The sequence below is a fragment of the Gadus macrocephalus genome, chromosome 1 (assembly GCF_031168955.1).
Source record: "Gadus macrocephalus chromosome 1, ASM3116895v1".
NCBI classification, from domain to species: Eukaryota; Metazoa; Chordata; class Actinopteri; order Gadiformes; family Gadidae; genus Gadus; species Gadus macrocephalus.
Window position 1 is genome coordinate 8,299,988 of NC_082382.1, and position 20,004 is coordinate 8,319,991.

The window sequence follows — 20,004 nt, forward strand, 5'->3', positions numbered from 1 at the left end:
GTGTGTGTGTGGGGGGGGGGGGGGGGGGAGGATGTGTGTGTGTGTGTGTGTGTGTGTGTGTGTGTGTGTGTGTGTGTGTGTGTGTGTGTGTGTGTGTGTGTGTGTGTGTGTGTGTGTGTGTGTGTGTGTGTGTGTGTGTGTGTGTGTGTTTGTGTGTATTTGTGTGTGTGTGTTTGTGTGTGTGTGTGTGTGTGTGTGTGTGTGTGTGTGTGTGTGTGTGTGTGTGTGTGTGTGTGTGTGTGTGCGTGCGTGCGTGTGTGTGCGCGCGTGTGTGCTTGGGTGTGTGCTTGGGTGTGTTTGTGCGTCTGTATGTATGTGTGTGTGTTTGTGTTTGTGTGTTTATGTGTGTGTGTCTGTGTGTGTGCGTTTGTGCGTGTGTGAGTGTGCGTGTGCCTACGTGTGCGTGTCTGGGCTTCCTGCACTATTTGTGTCTGCGCCCATGCTTTTGATCTAATTCTGAGACGCAATGGTTATATGCGAAACGGACGGCATTGTGTAAAATTAACAAGCAATAGATCCATGCCATTGAAAGATGAGATACTTGTTTCCTAGTTATAGGCTATATTGATTGGACGGTGTAGTATCTCATTTTATACCGTAGAATATGTGGATAGTTATGAGGAAAAGAGTATTTCCAAGTCATTTCATTATGTAAAGACACATATTGACCGTTTAACCTCAAAGAAAATGTTTATTGGGTTAGGCTACCAATAATCATCGTCTTCCTAATAACTATATTTTCCTTCCTATCGTCAATAGCTAGGCTACATTAAAGTAATATAGTCTCAGCTATGGAGAATATCATATATATAATCCTATTTATACTGCATAATAGTCGGCTATGTCAAGAGGATTTCAGAAACCAATGGAAATGCATTCTAAAAATCGAAGTCCAATCTCTTCGATCCTTCCGTGTCAAGTTATTAAATTAAACCATTCAAATGATTTAAGAGGTCTCATTTAAAATATTATGTTTATTAAAAATAAATAAAACAATATTTAAGTTTCCTCATAGAACGCTGACATTTGAGCTAACCGTAATAGCACTGTGATTGCATTTTATTATATTGGATAGGCCTATTTCATGTTCTAACTAATTAGTTGGATTGTAGCTTTATATTGTGGTGTAAATTGAAAATAATAATGGATAAAGGAAAATAAATTCATGGTTAAATGTGTCAGAATAAACGTTTTCGGTGTGGTAGACGAAAAGCAATAATTCGAATATTCGAATTATTTCGTATTTTATATGCAATTTTTCTTGCTGATAAGGCATAACGATTCTATATACTTGTGTTGAGAACTAATGAATGCATAAAAGGAAAGGAAAACTTTCACCATTTTAACTAATTTACACGTATTTCGTTTTTTGTTAGGGTACACATATTGGAAACCACACACATGAATATATTCGCAGATTGCCTCCAAACTTGGTAAATTATGTGTGTATACACCTGTACTATTTATAAGCAAACAAAAATGTTCCAATAGCAAATATTTCCAAAATCAAAATATTGCAGTTAGCCATTTCTTTATGCAAGCAAGGCCTGAATGCATTTATTCATGTTTATTCCTGTCTCTAACTAAAGCCTACTTTTCAGCACCTGAAGACGATACTTTAGTCAATGCATGTGTCAAATAGACATTGTCACGCATATACATGTGAATAAGGACAAATCAACCCACATATAAACAAATATGAAGAATCTGTCGAAAAGCATCATTAAAATTCATATTGGAATCCTTTAACACCTTATTTGTAAGTATTTATATCTTTGTGTTGGGAAATACAATATAGCCTTCTGCAATGGACATCATTGTCTTGTAAACAATCGTAGAACTACAATCGCTTCTTATTAGCTGCACTCACAGGACCTCAGTAAAAACAAGGTTATTCTGCGTTCCTTGAACATGTTAGCAGCCCATGCAGCCAAGTTTACTGGCCGGCTTACATCCAATTAAATGTATCTAGGCCATGGGGGGACAGTAATATGATTACACGCGCTTCCCACATTTAGCACTGACTTTAGGCTGTTTTAATATGAAGCAGCTTGCTTTGAGATATTTGTAAAACCACATGTATCACTGTGTGTCTGTGTGTGCGTGTGTGTGCGTGTGTGTGTCTGTGTGTGTGTGTGTGTGTGTGTGTGTGTGTGTGTGTGTGTGTGTGTGTGTGTGTGTGTGTGTGTGTGTGTGTGTGCGTGTGTGTGCGTGTGTGTGTGTGTGTGTGTGTGTGCGTGTGTGTGTGTGTGGGTGTGTGTGCGCGCGCGCGCGCGTGCGTGTGTGTATTTGTGTGCTTGTGCTTGTGTTTATTATTGTTTGGTAACATCATGTAGGCTATTGATGCCGCTAATGTAGGCCTATTGATGTTTGATAATTGAACTACAAGTTCAAATCTGAGCAGATCGAACGATTCCAAAAAACACGGAAATAAGTCACTTATAATATACTGATCCAGAAACCGGCCCATTCACCGTTCGAGTAGGCTAAAGTGCTTTTAGGAGCATATCGCTTGGAATTCCCCAGACGTGGTCGCGAAGCCTGCTTCCTATAACAGGGGCGTTTAAGACCTCCAAGATATTTGCAATAATGCAGACTTCTGCTTCGAACTCCTGCTCTTAAACTTGACGCCTTTTGTCAGTAGAATAGAAACAAGACGGCACGTTACACAGCCCCGCTTGAGGCCTGTTGGCTACTGTTCCCCCTGCATCCCCTTAAGGAAGCAAACGATTGTGGCAAACCATTTACTTTGACTGGACGGCTCCTTGGCGAGAGCTGTCAATGGATAAATTGTCAGGAGGCGGAAATTGTCCACCTCGATTTTGATTAGCCAAAAGCCACAGTAACACAGTAACACAGTAACACACACACACACACACACACACACACACACACACACACACACACACACACACACACACACACACACACACACACACACACACACACACACACACACACACACACACACACACACACACACACACACACACACACACACACACACACACACACACAAATGTCGCTTATGCAACTGCAACTAACTGTTGCTTGGACCCATATGATCATATGATAGCTGTTTAAATTAATATCAATTAAAGCCAGAATTACCTTGAAACAAAACATTTATTTTCTCGAATCTTGCTAGAATTGGTTTATTCTTACTCTAGCTCTTTAGTTGGTTATAGGCTAAAATGTATACAAAACCAAAACATGTAACATTGTAACTCGGGTTTCTACAACCGAAATGCTCTCATTCTTACCTAGTTTCGTCAAATACAAAAGCCTTTACCGTTTCTATAGCGATGCTGAGGTTTATGGTGGTTGTAGAGAATTTAGTGGTCAAATTCAAGTGCTGTGCCTGGACAGTTGTCTGCTTTCTTTGTACTTGGATGCATCACGCATATTGGACAGCCTTTTGTCTGTCCTGTTGTAAATGAACTGGTAACGTTTTCTAAAAAAATTAAAAATCTACGATTCTTGTGCGCAAATTTCAAAAACATCAACTGAAAGTATTGCCAATAGGATTTTTATTTCATATGGTAGGCGTACATGGTTAGTGGGCTATGATTAATAAGTTGCAATTGTATTAGACTAAACTGAAAAAAGGTATAAGCCATCGACCTCAACAACATCAACAACTGTACGACGCTGAATGCTCTACCTTTTGTCATCAGGCCTAGACGAGGCTCTACGCAACAAAAAAAACTTTACGGATGGTCCAAATAGTCCTGTGGAATTATCATAACGCAAACAAATAAGCGTTTTAAAACGCCGGCCAGCGTATTACTAAAAAACATCTCATCTTTCCCCCACTTAGCAAATTAGCATTGCAAATTCCCCAATTTTAAATGTTAGCCTATTCTACCACACCAGGACAAAAGATGCATCAACACTGCAGGTAAACATGTGAGGGTAACAGTGAATTCAGGATTAGACATTATTCCTTGTGAAGTCGTCCGTTACTCATTTGAGAAGACGTGGGCCTCGCTGCTCAGGCTCCCCCACTCCCAGTCGAACGACGGCCTTGAAACGTGCAGTTGTCCTTCAAGGGATTAGATCATGGTCCAAAGTCAAGGAAATGGGAGTTGACAGATCAACATCTTCAATTGACAAACAATAGTTGGGTTGCCACGGCTCTTTGTATGATGGCCTTCAAGCCCACTGGACGTTTCATGTAATGGCAGAATTAATATAAAGGTTGACCTATAGAAGTGTATAAATACTTTTACCCATGGGCACTATTATGCAATAATCATTTCATTGTTTTGGATCGTCTTGTATACTGACTTTGCTGGTGGAAAACAATCCTCAAAATAACGTATTAATAACGCAATCCAACCTTCTATAAAATATATATAGGCCGACTTAATCTGTTGGTAATTATAGGCCTACTTGAATAATGTAACATTAATTGACAAGTAATATAAGTGACCATGAAAACCAAACATTTTGGAAAGTAGACTTGTTTGAGTAGGCCTTTGGCTTCACTATTAAATGTTGCATGGTTAAAATATCACATAGGTATTATGCATGTCCGACTAGTCCCATAAAATGCAACTCACTAGCATCGTTCAATAAGAATCATCATAATATAGAAAAATAACATGAAAATTACTATTTTAATATCAACTCATCTTACCAGCAAATCCTGATTAGTATTATTAGTGTATCTTTGTGCATATAGTCAACGAAGAGTCTATAAATGGCTTATAGCTCTTCTGCTAACCTATTAGCCAGTAAGCAGAAACACAGACCACTTCTATGATTGTCGAGCTCCTTTCCAACTACCATGCATCTGTAACTCGTTTTTTTTTTTAGAAGGGTACTTCATTGGTGTCGGAAAATTAATCGTTTGATCCTCGTATACCTTACCTAAGCGAACCACTCCTCCACATCCAACTGTTCCAAACTGATATATGACAATATCTACTTTCGATCACGTGTCTGCGGGGCGACTTAGACGGATTGCGCGTCATCTCGCCTTCCCAAATTTTCCCCTTCTGCAGTTCGAATCCAAAACATCTATCTATAGTACAGAGTACGAGCGAAAGATGTTTAACTCGGTGAATCTGGGCAACTTCTGTTCCCAGTCGCGTAAAGACCGGACTTCCGAGTTTGGTGACAGGACAGGCTGCGCGTCTAACATCTACCTCCCCAGCTGCACCTACTACGTCCCCGAATTTTCCGCCGTATCTTCGTTTCTTCCACAGGCCCCGTCGCGGCAGATTAGCTACCCTTATTCCACAAATCTTTCTCAAGTACAACCGGTGCGGGAAGTTTCATATGGCTTGGATCCTGCGAGTAAATGGCACCCCAGAAGCAATTATGCACCGTGCTATTCTGGAGAGGATTTGGTGCATAGGGACTGTCTCCCACCATCCACCATGACCGAAATGCTTATGAAGAACGAGAGCGTGTACAGCCACCACCATCACCACCCAGGCTCCAACCATCCCTCCGCTGGATTCTACTCCGGTGTGGGGAAGAACAATGTCCTCCCTCAAGGTTTCGATCGCTTCTTCGAAACGGCTTACTGCAGCGCGGACAATCAGCCGGACAATTGTTTACAAAAGGGCGAGGCGAGTAAACTGGAAACGGAATCCCAGCAGCCCTCCTCTCTACCCGGCGCCAGAGACCAGGAAAAGGAGCGAGAAGACGAGGAGGAACATACAATTTCGGGCTCGTGTACTTCTTCAGTCACCAAGGAAGGCAGCAGCACCAAGAACAGCCACTCCAGTAGGTACCGACGCTGTAAATGGGGAAAGGTTAAGGGACTAGCCCGGTGTTTTGTCGGTCAGATTTTATGTGGAGTTTTATAAGCATTCAAAGGATTTTATTATAACCTACAAAGCTCTTTCTCCCAACGAGAAGAATTTTTACGATGGGAAAGCACTTTGAAAAAAAGGATATTATACACAGACTCCTCTATCGTGAGAGTCTGTGAAATTTTAAAGAGCGCGCTATTGTGACAAATGCTAACTTTGATCATGAACTTGCGTTGGGATTTTAAGGGATTTTCTTGTTGGGTTGTCTAGAGTTAAAACCTATTGGGCAGAACATTGCTTTTGGCGTATTGTGAATTTCCTCTTAGCACAAGCTTATCAGTTAATTGCCATAGATTATAGATTATAACACACTGACAGAAAAAGGAACTCTCGATTATCTATCTATCTATCTATCTATCTATCTATCTATCTATCTATCTATCTATCTATCTATCTATCTATCTATCTATCTATCTATCTATCTATCTATCTATCTATCTATCTATCTATCTATCTATCTATCTATCTATCTATCTATCTATCTACCAATCAATCAATCAATCAATCAATCAATCAATCAATCAATCTATCTATCTATCTATCTATCTATCTATCTATCTATCTATCTATCTATCTATCTATCTATCTATCTATCTATCTATCTATCTATCTATCTATCTATCTATCTATCTATCTATCTATCTATCTATCTATCTATCTATCTACGTATCTATCTATCTATCTATCTATCTATCTATCTATCTATCTATCTATCTATCTATCTATCTATCTATCTATCTATCTATCTATCTCTCTCTCTCTCTCTCTCTCTCTCTCTCTCTCTCTCTCTCTCTCTCTCTCTCTCTCTCTCTCTATCTATCTATCTATCTATCTATCTATCTATCTATCTATCTATCTATCTATCTATCTATCTATCTATCTATCTATCTAACTATCTATCTACGTATCTATCTATATATCTTTCTATCTATCTACCTATTTTGATATCCATCTATCTATCTATCTGTCTATCTATCTATCTATCTGTCTGTCTGTCTGTCTGTCTGTCTGTCTGTCTGTCTGTCTGTCTGTCTGTCTGTCTGTCTGTCTGTCTGTCTGTCTGTCTGTCTGTCTGTCTGTCTGTCTGTCTGTCTGTCTGTCTGTCTGTCTGTCTGTCTGTCTGTCTGTCTGTCTGTCTGTCTGTCTATCTATCTATCTATCTATCTCCATATCGATCTATATATCTAGCTATATATATGTATAAAAATATATATTTATTTACTTCTTAACCCTTCTTCTCTCGACATTTATTCTGTTGGAAAACAAGGCATGAGGTAGCCAATCGAATGTATGCTACATCATGCAGGAGAATGCACAGCAGTTTATGCTGTTCTGTTGCCACTGAAAAGCTATACATTTCATTGGTTTTTGACTACAGTACTTGCATTGCATTTCAATCTATGCATGATTCAACGGCTGATATTATTATTTGAATTGGATGATGAGTATGAAGTAGGATTCCATTACGTAGGCTTTATGTTGAACTAGGCTACGATTGAATGCCACAAAGCAAGCTTCATTATACTTTTATCAACCCTCACTCTCTCACCAAACATAACCCAACATTGCTAATTTTGTCGTATATGTACATATTAGACAAATGGCTCTGACTTATGTAAACTGCTATTGTGCATTCAAATAAGGTTGTGAACGATATTAGAATTCTAGGCCAAAGAGAGCATTGTACCAACTTATGCATTGTGGTTGGACTACTCACGTTACTGTGCCCCCTACACGGAAGATATAGGGCACTTGATGCATGCGGTTATTTACTTTTATTTCTGTGTATCTTGAGCAAACAAACACATCGTTATAGCTCGTAAGGGGATATCAGTTCCTCGTAGGGATGCGGTTATTCATCTCTCTAATGGCTGTTTTTCTGATGGCTTGTGTTACTTTTCACGTTGATGTTGTCTGAAATAGTTTAATTACCCAGGCCTTCACACACCGTTTTGCCAGCATGTAAATACTAATTCCCACCTCAACCCGATTTTCGTTTACAACTGTGTTATTGTTCGTCAAATAGATGACAGAATCTGATCTTCATACTATGTATCTCCTTTAGGCACCCCTCGTACAAGGAAGAAGAGATGCCCTTACTCCAAATTTCAGATTCGAGAGCTGGAGCGGGAGTTCTTCTTTAACGTTTACATCAACAAAGAAAAGCGGCTTCAGCTGTCACGAATGCTGAACCTCACCGACCGACAGGTTAAAATCTGGTTTCAGAATAGAAGAATGAAAGAAAAGAAGCTGAGCCGAGACCGCCTGCAATACTTCTCGGGGAATCCCTTATTGTGAGCCGCATTTGCGTTTAATGTCATGGTCCTCCTGACCAGTGACAAATAGAAATATACTTATCTCGTTGAGTTGTGTTTGTGGGCATTACCAAGATTTAAAATGAAGCCCATAATACCAACAGTGCAATGTAAAAAGGACAGTCTAAATTGTTATGCCCGCATGGAACAAGTCGCCATTTTCTTACCTACGGGCGGTGGTACATTTCTATCTCAGAGAGGTCAATGGGTGGTTTAAGATTATACTTTTTATTACCAATACTGGTCTTCCATAATCTATACCATCTATTTACCATGATTTTTTTGTTTGTGTTTATTCTATTGTTCATTTAGGGCAATTATAAAAAAATAAATACTCCTGGACCCCTATCTGCCGGAGTTACGCCTAACCTTTCCTCTCCTCTGGTACCTATATGTATATAGCATATTATTAAAAACGAATGTTTTCTACCAGATAATGGACAATAAGACATTACAGGCAGTATGTTGCCATTCATTACTGTGAGATTAATCTGTGAAAAAGTATCCTATGTACAGATTAGCCTATACAAATGCACTCATTCTGTAAATAGGTCGATGTAAAAATGGCAATCCCCCCTCCCCCCCGCTGCTATATCACCATCACACTGCCCTTGCAACGATACCAGCTTTAATGCAAGCCATTAAATTATTAGCGTTTAACATTGGTGCTTTTGTGATCAGAGAAGAGGAAAATGTTGTCGGGCTGTGTATCATTAATATAAGAATACATATGGAATAAACAAATATATAGGCAAATGAATAGTGTTTGTGTTTTCTTTATAATATCGTATAGCTACAAATACTGCATTTGATCTGTGCATGTTGATGAGGTGCAGCGGGGCTTTTTAGAGAGAGGCCCAGGCTAGGAATCAATTTAACCTGGTGCGTTTCAGTTGCCACTTTCCAACCAGTCCAGCTGTTGCCGTGGATTTGGTTGGAGGTGCATTGGAAATACCTACAATTGTTTAGCGTTGGCTCCTTAAATATTAGGCCTAGACATCATTGCACGATTAATTCATTTAAGATTAAGATATAGTATTCAAATTCATGCAATAGTAGCAGGCATAAGCTTAGATAAATGAAGGAAAACGTGCAATGATAACCTCTTTTAGTGCCCACTAAATGGAATCGCCACTCTTGTAGTCTAGACACTGCCATAAAGACCGCACTAAATGGCTATTTTTTTCTCTTAATTGCACCGTCTGTTCCGAGGAATGGCATTCACTTCCGCAGTAAATAGTAAACAAGTAGGCCTACAACTGGATGTCCGAGTGTTTTCCAACAGCATCACGTCCCGTGTAGTCTACAACTTCAAGCTCCTTTCTCCTTGAATATCACAAAGGCCACCATTGGTGTATCCCTGTTTGCAGAGTCTCGTGACTATGAAAAAAAAAAAAAAACGAGCTTCAAATGATGTGTTCCCCCGTTCGCCGTCAGCCAATAATGGACCCTGTGAAACGACTTATTTCGTTTTACATGACCCTAAAGCCTTTTTCCGGTCATAAGTTAGCTCTGACTAATTGGTTTATTTGGTAAGCGATAGTAACAAGTTCAACGGATATACTAATTTGTAGTCTATTTATTGCAAATGTTCTGACACACACACACACACACACACACACACACACACACACACACACACACACACACACACACACACACACACACACACACACACACACACACACACACACACACACACACACACACACACACACACACACACACACACACATACAAACAAGCAACCGCTTGCATACAAATATGCATGGTTAAATACACACATGTAATTACACACACACACACACACACACACACACACACACACACACACACACACACACACACACACACACACACACACACACACACACACACCACACACGCACACACGCACACACTTTAAAACATAACCTTCGGGCGTTTGGTTTGTCTCACTATGCGTGTAAATGTCTTCAAGAACATTTGTGTAATGATCACACTTGTGTATTAACTGCAATTCACAATTAAATGTAGTCTTTGAACTTCCATAATGTCAAGGCCTTCACCTTTAACCCGCCGCAATAAAGGGCAATCAAGGAATCCCTCTAGCCCGGAAATGAGTGCAGCTCAGTAATGGACCAATGAGAAAGACTTAGAAAGAATACGGAATGTGTTGAGAGACCAACTTTGACCCCAAACATTAAACTACAGCAGGTTACTCTGCTGCTTTAGTGCGCCCAGTAAATACCCTTTATAGTCCCTGTAAAATGTATATAGTTCCACTTTAGACATCTTATAACATAGCCATCCCGCTTAATCTAAAGATGTGTGTAATTTCAAATCTTTTTTTGGTTCGATTCCGGTTCAGTTTGAAGGCGGCGCAGATGTTGTTTTTTTTGTGCAGTATTCTTTTACCGTGCACGCTTGCGCAAATTGGTACACTGAACTTTGTGGTCTGGAAAGGGGGATGTTTCGACAAAAGGGTCGGGATGCATGCTGGACGAGATCAAGGCTAGGAGCCTTTTCTTGTCACGCCCACCAACCTTGGCCCTGGGCCGATGACGTGGATCATTTGATGAATTTCTCCAACGTCCAACGTCACTGGCGTGTGACGCTTTCTTCTCAATTGGAGAGCAAAGATTTACTCAGTTTTACAACATTTTATTTCATCTTCTTGATTTTTTAAATACCAACAGGAAATCACAGGATAGGTATAATGTCAGGCCAAGCCGCAATCGCCGGTCTGACTGAAGATATTCGATAAGGCTCATTCGGATTCTTAGTATTTCAACAATAATGCAATGTGATTTATGCTATACTGCTGTAATACATATTTCCATTAGGCTACTTGAAATATAAGTTATTCGTTTTAACAACCAATCTAAAACTAACACAGATATTTTTGTTTAAGATTTGTGGATGGAAATCCAATCCCACACTGAGTGTAATTGTGCCCTATACACACACACACACACACACACACACACACACACACACACACACACACACACACACACACACACACACACACACACACACACACACACACACACACACACACACACACACACACACACACACACACACACACACACACACACACACACACACACACACACACACAAATGTAGGCTATACGCCTACATTTATTTATTATATAATGGCAGTCGAGAATTGAGCGTTTATTTATTTTCTTTCTTTAGAATCAAGCTCTGTCAATGCTCAATGGTTGTTTATACAACGAACAAAAAAAATCTCAAACGGGACGGATTGAGACTGCAGTAGGCCTATAGCAAAGCAGCAACTCTACACATTAATTTTATTTGAGCTTTTTTATATAATGTTCTAACTTATTTTAGTATTTGTTCTACCATTAATGTAGCCTGCATAGGCCTACACGACGATCGCCTGACCACGGCCCGGCATGCATATGAGGCGTTTAGGTTAAATTACTTATTAGTTTTTATTAATAATTTTTGTTTGATTGACCGTGCCAGTTGAAACGTGTTGTAGCCTAAATCAAAATCGATGAAGTTCCACCGTTTTATCATCGTTGTTAGCCTAAAGCCGAAATAGGTCCACATTTTTTACGGAGGTGTGCAGTTAAAATAGGCCTATAATTTTATTATTTTCGAATGAAAAACACAGAAAGCATAACATCCTATGGAATGACAGTATATTGCCCGGTGTCTAAAAGCTAGGCCTGAAAGTATAGGCCTGAATATATATTTTAGATACAAATGTGAAACAACACGCTTCTTATTTCGTTTACAATTGTGTTCACGTTGTGTGTAGGACTTATTTGATGGTTGGTTTTTATTTACGTGTGTGTGAGGTGGTGTTCTGAGTTGAACTGCTCTTACAAACATGTGCACACGGATCCTTCCGCCACGTCGCTGATATGAATCTGTTCAGCATGTGTCAACCTGAGCTCTTAAGCTTGAAAACTGCTTCATACATGTTGGTGGAGGTAGTCTTAATGTTTTATATAAGCTATTCAACCATTGGTGGAAAGTACAGAGACAGCTTTAGGGTAATGGGCGGAAGGGGCAAGGGTTCGAAACTGGATTCGGATTTAACTTTATTAATATAAGAAGGCCTTTAGACAACAACCAAAATACATTCGAAGTTTAAAGAGTAGGCTCCTAAAGATCCTTATCTGACATAGTTATAATTAGTGAGATTTGCAGGGTTTATGTCAATTAAATGATTACACCTTCCAAACTTTTCTGAAAATGTGCAGAAAAAGGTTCATGTAACTTTCAGATGACATCGTAATTCCTGACGTAAATCATGGCATTTTTTTTTTTAACCCTGCGAATCCTGTAACTATGAAAGGAATCCCAAACCAATATGCTCTTAAACGTCTTGCAGACTATTGTATTCTACAGACTGTAGGTTTTCCACTCAGAAAGCAGCATGTGTCTGAAATGGGACGGCTGCAGACCAGGTGAGCGCCATGGCGTCACGTCGTCACTATCGCCTTCCATCATGAGTGGAGTTTGTATTGAAACCCAAGTGTGATGGGTTTAAATTTAAAGAGGGACTACAGAAACAGTGGATGTTAGCTTTATTCAACGTAGAGTTAAACTTCGACCAAAATGCATAGCAATTACAGAAAGAAATCTACATCAATGGCCATGCATGCATATCTCATGTTTTATTGAGCAGGCATTCAAATAGAACAAGGTAAATTAAATATAGGCTTAATTACGCACGCGCGACAGCAAACTCAATCAAACACGTAGGCCTACATAAACAAACAGACACACACACACGCACGCACGCATGCACACACGAACACACACACACACACACACACACACACACACACGCACACACGCACACACGTACACGCACACACACACACACACACACACACACACACACACACACACACACACACACACACACACACACACACACACACACACACACACACACACACACACACACACACACACACACACACACACACAAAATCAAACACGTAGGCCTACACACTCGTACACGTCCTAATCCCTAAGATTGTTAACCTCGTGATATTAGCAAAAACTATTTCCATCAATGAACAATAATAACACCAAATGTTATTTTCTTTCCATATGCTATATATGTATTTATACGCCGTTATGCAGTTAATCCAAACAACATAAATAACACAGACAATATACGAGGACCCGTATATATAGGCCTACTGGTCCTCGTATATTGCGAATATATATAGATATATAGCCATATATTCGCAATTTCTAAATCTATTTCTACTAATATTTAATATGCACGTTTCAAACATAAATTATTATAATTGTTGTTGATACCATTAAACTATTATTATAATGACTTTGCCACAAAACATATTGACCTATTATAATTATTTTCAGCCGTTCTCTCTTCTTCAACGTTCTTGGCTTGTAATTCTACCATTGCCTTTTCAACAATCGATAGAGATTTCCTCCTGCACACACGCTCGATATTATTCTCTTGGTATTAAAGATTGGCTTTCAAAATATACGCAATTATTGTATTCTGGGAATACGGGATGAATTGTAATCTGCCTATAACCCAAGCTCTTTCACGGAGGTGAATCAAGGTGGGCACAACAGACCTGTTTTTTTTTGCCAACAAGACTAACCGCCTTTAAGCCCGTGTAGAGCATATTAAACCCCATACTTTAAAAATAATCGTTTGATGATTTTATAACACTTGAAACTGAATTTAAAAGTTATCGATTAATCCATCATGAGCATGGCCGACAACGTTAACTATGAATATTAATGTTTTTTTTCCTCATATTGCTACTGTTGGCCAAATCCAGATGATACCGTGCAAAGAAAGTCGACGCTATCATTCTCTCGCTGAATCTAGAAGCGAGGCCAGTTAACTTGCCTAAACGAAATATTATCCTATAATGCGTTAATGCCTACATGCATATTTTAGCAATTCAAATGTAGCCGAGAAAGTAACAGTTCTTCTAATAGGCCTAGTCAAATCCGAAAAATTACCCCTGTTCAGCGTGTCACCTTAAATAGTTAAATATGATGTGGGCCTAGAATCGCTAGGGCTATTGGTCGATTGCACCTTAGTTGAACAGATTTAACATTTCTTAAAGATAAAATAGGCTACTTTCGGTAAAAATGAATATCATCTGATTAGGGAAGGATGAGTGAATAATTATTTACAAGCGTGTCAATCTAGTTTGACGTCTAGACTCATATCTTGTTTATAATACAAAGCTAATGCACAAAGCTATTTTAAATCTCTCCAAATAGGCGATTTAAATGGAATAAATCCATCCAAAACTCATTATGAGGATGTTTACGCCCAAATACTGTTATACACATATTTATACACTCTGATATTAAGGCGAGATACAAGTTATACTCAGGAATAATGATTTAACGCACTGGACCATTTAAAAAAACATTTACAGATAATAATACATAACAAAAAAAATACCAGAGAAAAACGCCTCTCGTCCTCCTTTGTTCCCTCTCTGCGGTGGGCGTCCTGTGGCCGACCCGCCGCTAGATGGCGCTCTTGCTCCACGGAAAAGCTCAATTCTTACCAACTTGACCGCGTTGACGTCACTGAAGTCTGGAGCATCAAGGCCACTTCCAAGCCGCTATTGGTCTGAAAATCACATGACACGTTTCCTAGCATCCATAATTATGTTAGTGATATTTGTACCCCCCAAAAGATGTCAGCATCCTAATGTCCTTATTCTTCTGCGGAAACCCGCAGCCCGCACTAGCGGATCACAAAAGAAACTGTCTTGAACCTGCCAAAGCAAAATGTCATGTCCGAATAATATAGTACCCAGTAATTTTCTGATGGATTCTATAACGAGTGGATCATCTTCCTTCAGGAGTGATGTTTATTCTAGCAATACTGGAATGTACATCCATCCAGATCGTGAATGCGGATATTCAATGATGAAAAACATTGGGAAAAGACGATCTCCCCTCTCCAAAAATGACGAGGTACCTCCGAGCGTCATGACACTTAGTGGCGTCCAGGATGCGCCTTACATGTCCACGCATATCTCCACTTGGGGTGTGAGCTGCAAAACTAGCAGGGACGAGCAACCTGTTGCCCATTGTTTACAGCCTTGCTCATTTCCAGCGAGCAACGTGAAAGAAGAGGCTTTTTGTTACCTTTATCAGAAAGACAGCAGCATAGCCAAAGGGACAACAGAGTCAGCCACATACATCCGGCTTGGAGACAACAGTCGCCCGACCCAGCAGGCAACCTCGGCGGCCGACCGTTTCCAGGCGACCCAGGTGTACAATGCCGACAGGCCTCAGCTCAACGACCAATTCCAAGCTGGCTTTGCTCTGACCCACTTGGCGGGATCTGTGGACTCAGAAGTGGAATCAACAATAAGCAGTGACAAATTAGACAAGGAGAGAGCAAAGGACTTGTCAGAAAATGAGAATGAAGACGGCAGAAAGAAAGCTAAGACAGACAGCTATTCTGATAATTCCGGCGAAGAATTGCAAGGTAAAGCCCCCGCGCATGCATGTAACAGCTCATAATATGGGCCTATGATATTGCCTGTATCGTCCTACAAATACATATGATAAATATAAAACGTTTTATGAATCTGTTTGTACATTATCCAGGCATTGTGTTGTTTTAATTGCATGGTGTTTGATTTTCTTGAATGTACATTATAAATATTTTATCATGATAGTTAACAAGCTAGGGTAAAATAATCAATGGGAAGTTCGTCCGTAACACACACACACACACACACACACACACACACACACACACACACACACACACACACACACACACACACACACACACACACACACACACACACACACACACACACACACACACACACACACACACACACACATAGACTAGGCCAATACATAGAGTATGTATTTGATTCTGAGCTTTTTTTTTAACACTGGCCCACACGTAAAAAATGTGTAGGCCTAAATAGGCCTACATGAGAAGGGCCTATTCATGGATAAATATACAGATCGTCAAATTGCAGTACGGATTCTTCGTTCTATGTTTGGAATAATCGTATTTGTGTGTCACACTGATCACATATGTAGTGCATGTTTCGGGATCTCTAATCTTCTCCCTCGTATTTAATTTCGACTCATCAATATCCCAGTGCAGGGGCCGCCCGTCGATCAAAATAAAATAGGCCTACCCAGTTAGTACTTTAAACTGTAACTTGTGTCCATAATAGGTCAATATATAAATGTTTTATATTTATATCCCAGGCTATGTATTCCAGGCCCATGTATTATAAGAATGCTAATTATTATGATTATTGTGTTTTGCGTTTTGTTTTGGAGCAGTGCTTATTGCCACCAATATATCGTATTGTATTATTTTACCACAGCAGCAACTACTACTGATGCTAATATTATATGCTAGTAGGCTATTTATGTACGAATAATGCAGTATAATGATTCGTTTCATTTAATTAGGTGTTTCAGTTGAGCCATCGTTGTATTTTTGTAAATTATTTATATTCCTTAATGCAATCCGTGTTAATAATTTCATATTATTCATTATAATCCCTAACCCTATTATTAAAAGAATACTGTGCCTTATGAAAGTTTAATATTAGCACAATTGTATTATAACATATTTTGGTTTTAATGGTGGATGTGTGTGTTTCTTTTTGGGTATATATGTGTGTGTGTGTGTGTGTGTGTGTGTGTGTGTGTGTGTGTGTGTGTGTGTGTGTGTGTGTGTGTGTGTGTGTGTGTGTGTGTGTGTGTGTGTGTGTGTGTGTGTGTGTGTGTGTGTTGGGGGGGGGGGGGGGGGCATTTGTTCACTGACTTTATGCGCGTGTAGTGAATCCCACATTGCTGTATTAAATGTTTTGCTAATTATTAAATACAGACAACACGCTGGGTCCTCATATTAGGTTAATCAGTAGCACAGTAACACTTCCGTTGTTATTGTTATGAGTGGGGGTTGAAATGAGCCCCAAGAGCTGGCATCTTAATCAAGATATCAACCGAATGTGAGAACATTTCTACAGGATTGTGTTTCCTTCGATGTCGTTATTTTTTTTCCCCCGTTGAGAGGTGTATTGGTTAATTAAGATCCTGCCCACAAAGAGGATAACATCGTAGTCGATGTGAATTTAAGATGATTATATAGATCTAACAAATAGTTTGCTTGCTACAAGTTATCCACCGAGAGACTACATTTATAAGGAGCCAAATGTAACATATTTCATTTGAGATGGAAACACACGTTGGAGCTTGCGCAAAGCTATAGCATTGTTCTAAAATCTCTCCATTTGTCATGCTTTCCTCTTCCATCAGATAATTCATTCACAGAAAAAGCAGCAGGGAACTGGTTAAACGCAAAGAATGGAAGGAAGAAACGTTGTCCATACACAAAGTACCAGACGCTGGAGCTCGAGAAGGAGTTTTTGTTCAACATGTACTTGTCTCGGGAGCGCCGCCTTGAGATCAGTCGCAGTATCAACCTGACCGACAGACAAGTCAAGATCTGGTTCCAAAACAGACGCATGAAGCTGAAGAAGCACAATAGGGAGAGTCGAGAAAGGGAACACAGTGCCATTTACAACTACAGTTGAACACTTTAAACACACACACACACACACACACACACACACACACACACACACACACACACACACACACACACACACACACACACACACAAACACACACAAGCACACACACACACACACACACACACACACACACACACACACACACACACACACACACACACACACACACACACACACATCACACACACACACACACACACACACACACACACACACACACACACACACACACACACACACACACACACACACACACACTAACAGACACACAAACACACACACACACGCATACACACACTCACTCACTCACTCACTCATTCACAAACACACCAACCCAGACACACGCACACACACACACACACACACACACACACACACACACACACACACACACACACACACACACACACACACACACACACACACACACACACACACACACACACATAGTTTACACCAAACTAACTCAGTCAATCATTCAAACTAGGTGTTAACTCAAAAATACAGATAGTGTGCCTTCCTCGATATTAGGCCTACCAGATATTTAAAACTGCTACTCAAGACCTGGGACCATTGCTTCGCTCCATCAGTTTAAACATTGAGGGTGTCATTATAATGTCACATAATGTCAACATTAAAATGCAAGTCATTTAAATGCCCTTGCCCTATAGTGGAGGGAGTTGTATAGTGTAGTTATATATAAGTTTGGCACATTACCGGATTTCGTGTTGATGGATGCTTTTGTTCTGCTGCATTCGTTATAATGTAACGTATTTTCTGTGTGGTTGTCATAATGTGTAATTTGCATGCATACAACTACGCAATTCGAATCAGAAAACAATAAACGCAATGGAAGTAGAACGATATTGCCAAATTTGTCCTTCCCTCATATAGCTACCCGGACCTATTGCCAATGCGAGAGGGAGGGAGGGGGTGGGGGAGACACTGTGGATGAGAAAGGGAGATGATGGCACTTTTAATAGAAGTGGGAGACCATAACGTTGATTTAAATATTATCCAGGTGACCACAGTAAGTCAAGGTCATAAAACCCTAATGTCAGGTTCGCCCTGGAAAGGGTAGGGGGTGGATTTTATGATCTGCAAATATAATGTGCTGCAGTAGTAAAGATGCGTTTAAAGGTGTGTGGAGGAGGGCAAATCCGCACAGTACAGTCTGCAATGTGCGGGATCCAAGGAGGCGCGCGATTGGGAGCAGCGACCGTTTCCACCCCGGATTATGGAGCTCAATAGCAGCGGGGGAAGTTGGCGATGGAGGATAAACAAAGGAGGAGTGCGTCGGGAAAACATAGCAGCGAATGCGTGGATTAAACAATTTTCCCCAAAAGGCATCTGCAAGAGAAGTTTAAAGGTAGGAACATATTCTATTTGGATTCCAAATGTGTTTCTTTCTTTTGTAATTAGGCTATGGCCCATCTGTCAGCGGAGCTGCTTGACAGGTACGGTGGCACGTGAGCCCTGTCGGTGCGTGTCGGTGTCATCGATTCATGTCGTGGTGCCAAATAATTGCAGTGATTTTTTTTGCAGAGAATAGATTTATATGTCTGCGATAAAGACCTATATGAGGCAACGTTATATGTGTCCGTTTCCGATGTATTTTGCAGTAGGAATGCATTTTAAACGGTCATGTTGTAATTCATGGGTCAACATTTGCGTGAGGCATAGACAACCATATTGATTGAATGCAAAGATTGCCGAGGAGGTGCTTAATAGTTATCTTCTCTGGTTAAGGAAAATAAATAAATATTTATGGTGGTACTTGCCTTATTTGTGGTGGATTGTACTAATCCCTGGTTTTTTTGCGTGCATTTTCCTTTCCACGGAGGGACCCTCTGCGGGAAACTGAAACGTGGTTCAGGTAGTTTCATGTTGTTGGGATTCGCTTCCTGGCTCGGCAACAAGAAACTGCCTCGATTACGTCAGTTCGTCTTCATCAAGGGCACGATTTCCTTTGCATTACACCTTAGGCACCGGAGTGGTCGCAAATGGCATTGTAAATGAACTGATCTGTATGGGCTTGGACAGAGACGATTTCCTCTCAGCTCTGAATTTTGTGGCGGGCTGTAAAACACACTCTCAGAATGAGAATAGGTTGTAAACAACCAGGGGCTAACTCTAGACTGCTTCTCATCATTGGCTTTAGGTTTGATTTTCCTTGTCTGGCTACGTTGCAATGAACTGGATTTTATATGTTTCGGATTATAGACTAACATAGAATTGTACACGGTGGAATATACATAGAGGAGGTATATAGGCTGATTGATATGTG

At 40.2% G+C, this 20,004-nt stretch overlaps 2 protein-coding genes across 2 annotated transcripts in view; both read left to right on the top strand.

Annotated features, from left to right (window-relative positions):
- The first annotated feature begins 4,919 nt into the window (after nucleotides 1-4,919).
- Nucleotides 4,920-8,475, top strand: hoxc11a (homeobox C11a). The gene is made up of 2 exons (XM_060064972.1): nucleotides 4,920-5,739; nucleotides 7,894-8,475. The coding sequence occupies exons 1-2, from the start codon at nucleotides 4,920-4,922 to the stop codon at nucleotides 8,124-8,126; spliced, it is 1,053 nt and encodes a 350-aa protein (XP_059920955.1). The 3' UTR covers nucleotides 8,127-8,475.
- A 6,259-nt stretch (nucleotides 8,476-14,734) lies between these two features.
- The window catches only part of LOC132467592 (homeobox protein Hox-C4a), a 46,015-nt gene continuing 40,745 nt past the window's right edge, over nucleotides 14,735-20,004 (top strand). Inside the window, exons 1-2 of the transcript XR_009528033.1 lie at nucleotides 14,735-15,628; nucleotides 17,440-19,086. The gene's annotated coding sequence lies outside the window, so the exon portion shown is untranslated. The remainder of the gene's footprint in view (nucleotides 15,629-17,439; nucleotides 19,087-20,004) is intronic.

Excerpts from the sequence above, each read along its gene's own strand:
- hoxc11a (XM_060064972.1), top strand. The coding sequence starts at position 4,920 with ATGACAATATCTACTTTCGATCACGTGTCTGCGGGGCGACTTAGACGG. Across the intron at positions 5,740-7,893 it reads CACCAAGAACAGCCACTCCA|GCACCCCTCGTACAAGGAAG; the intron begins GTAGGTACCGAC and ends TATCTCCTTTAG.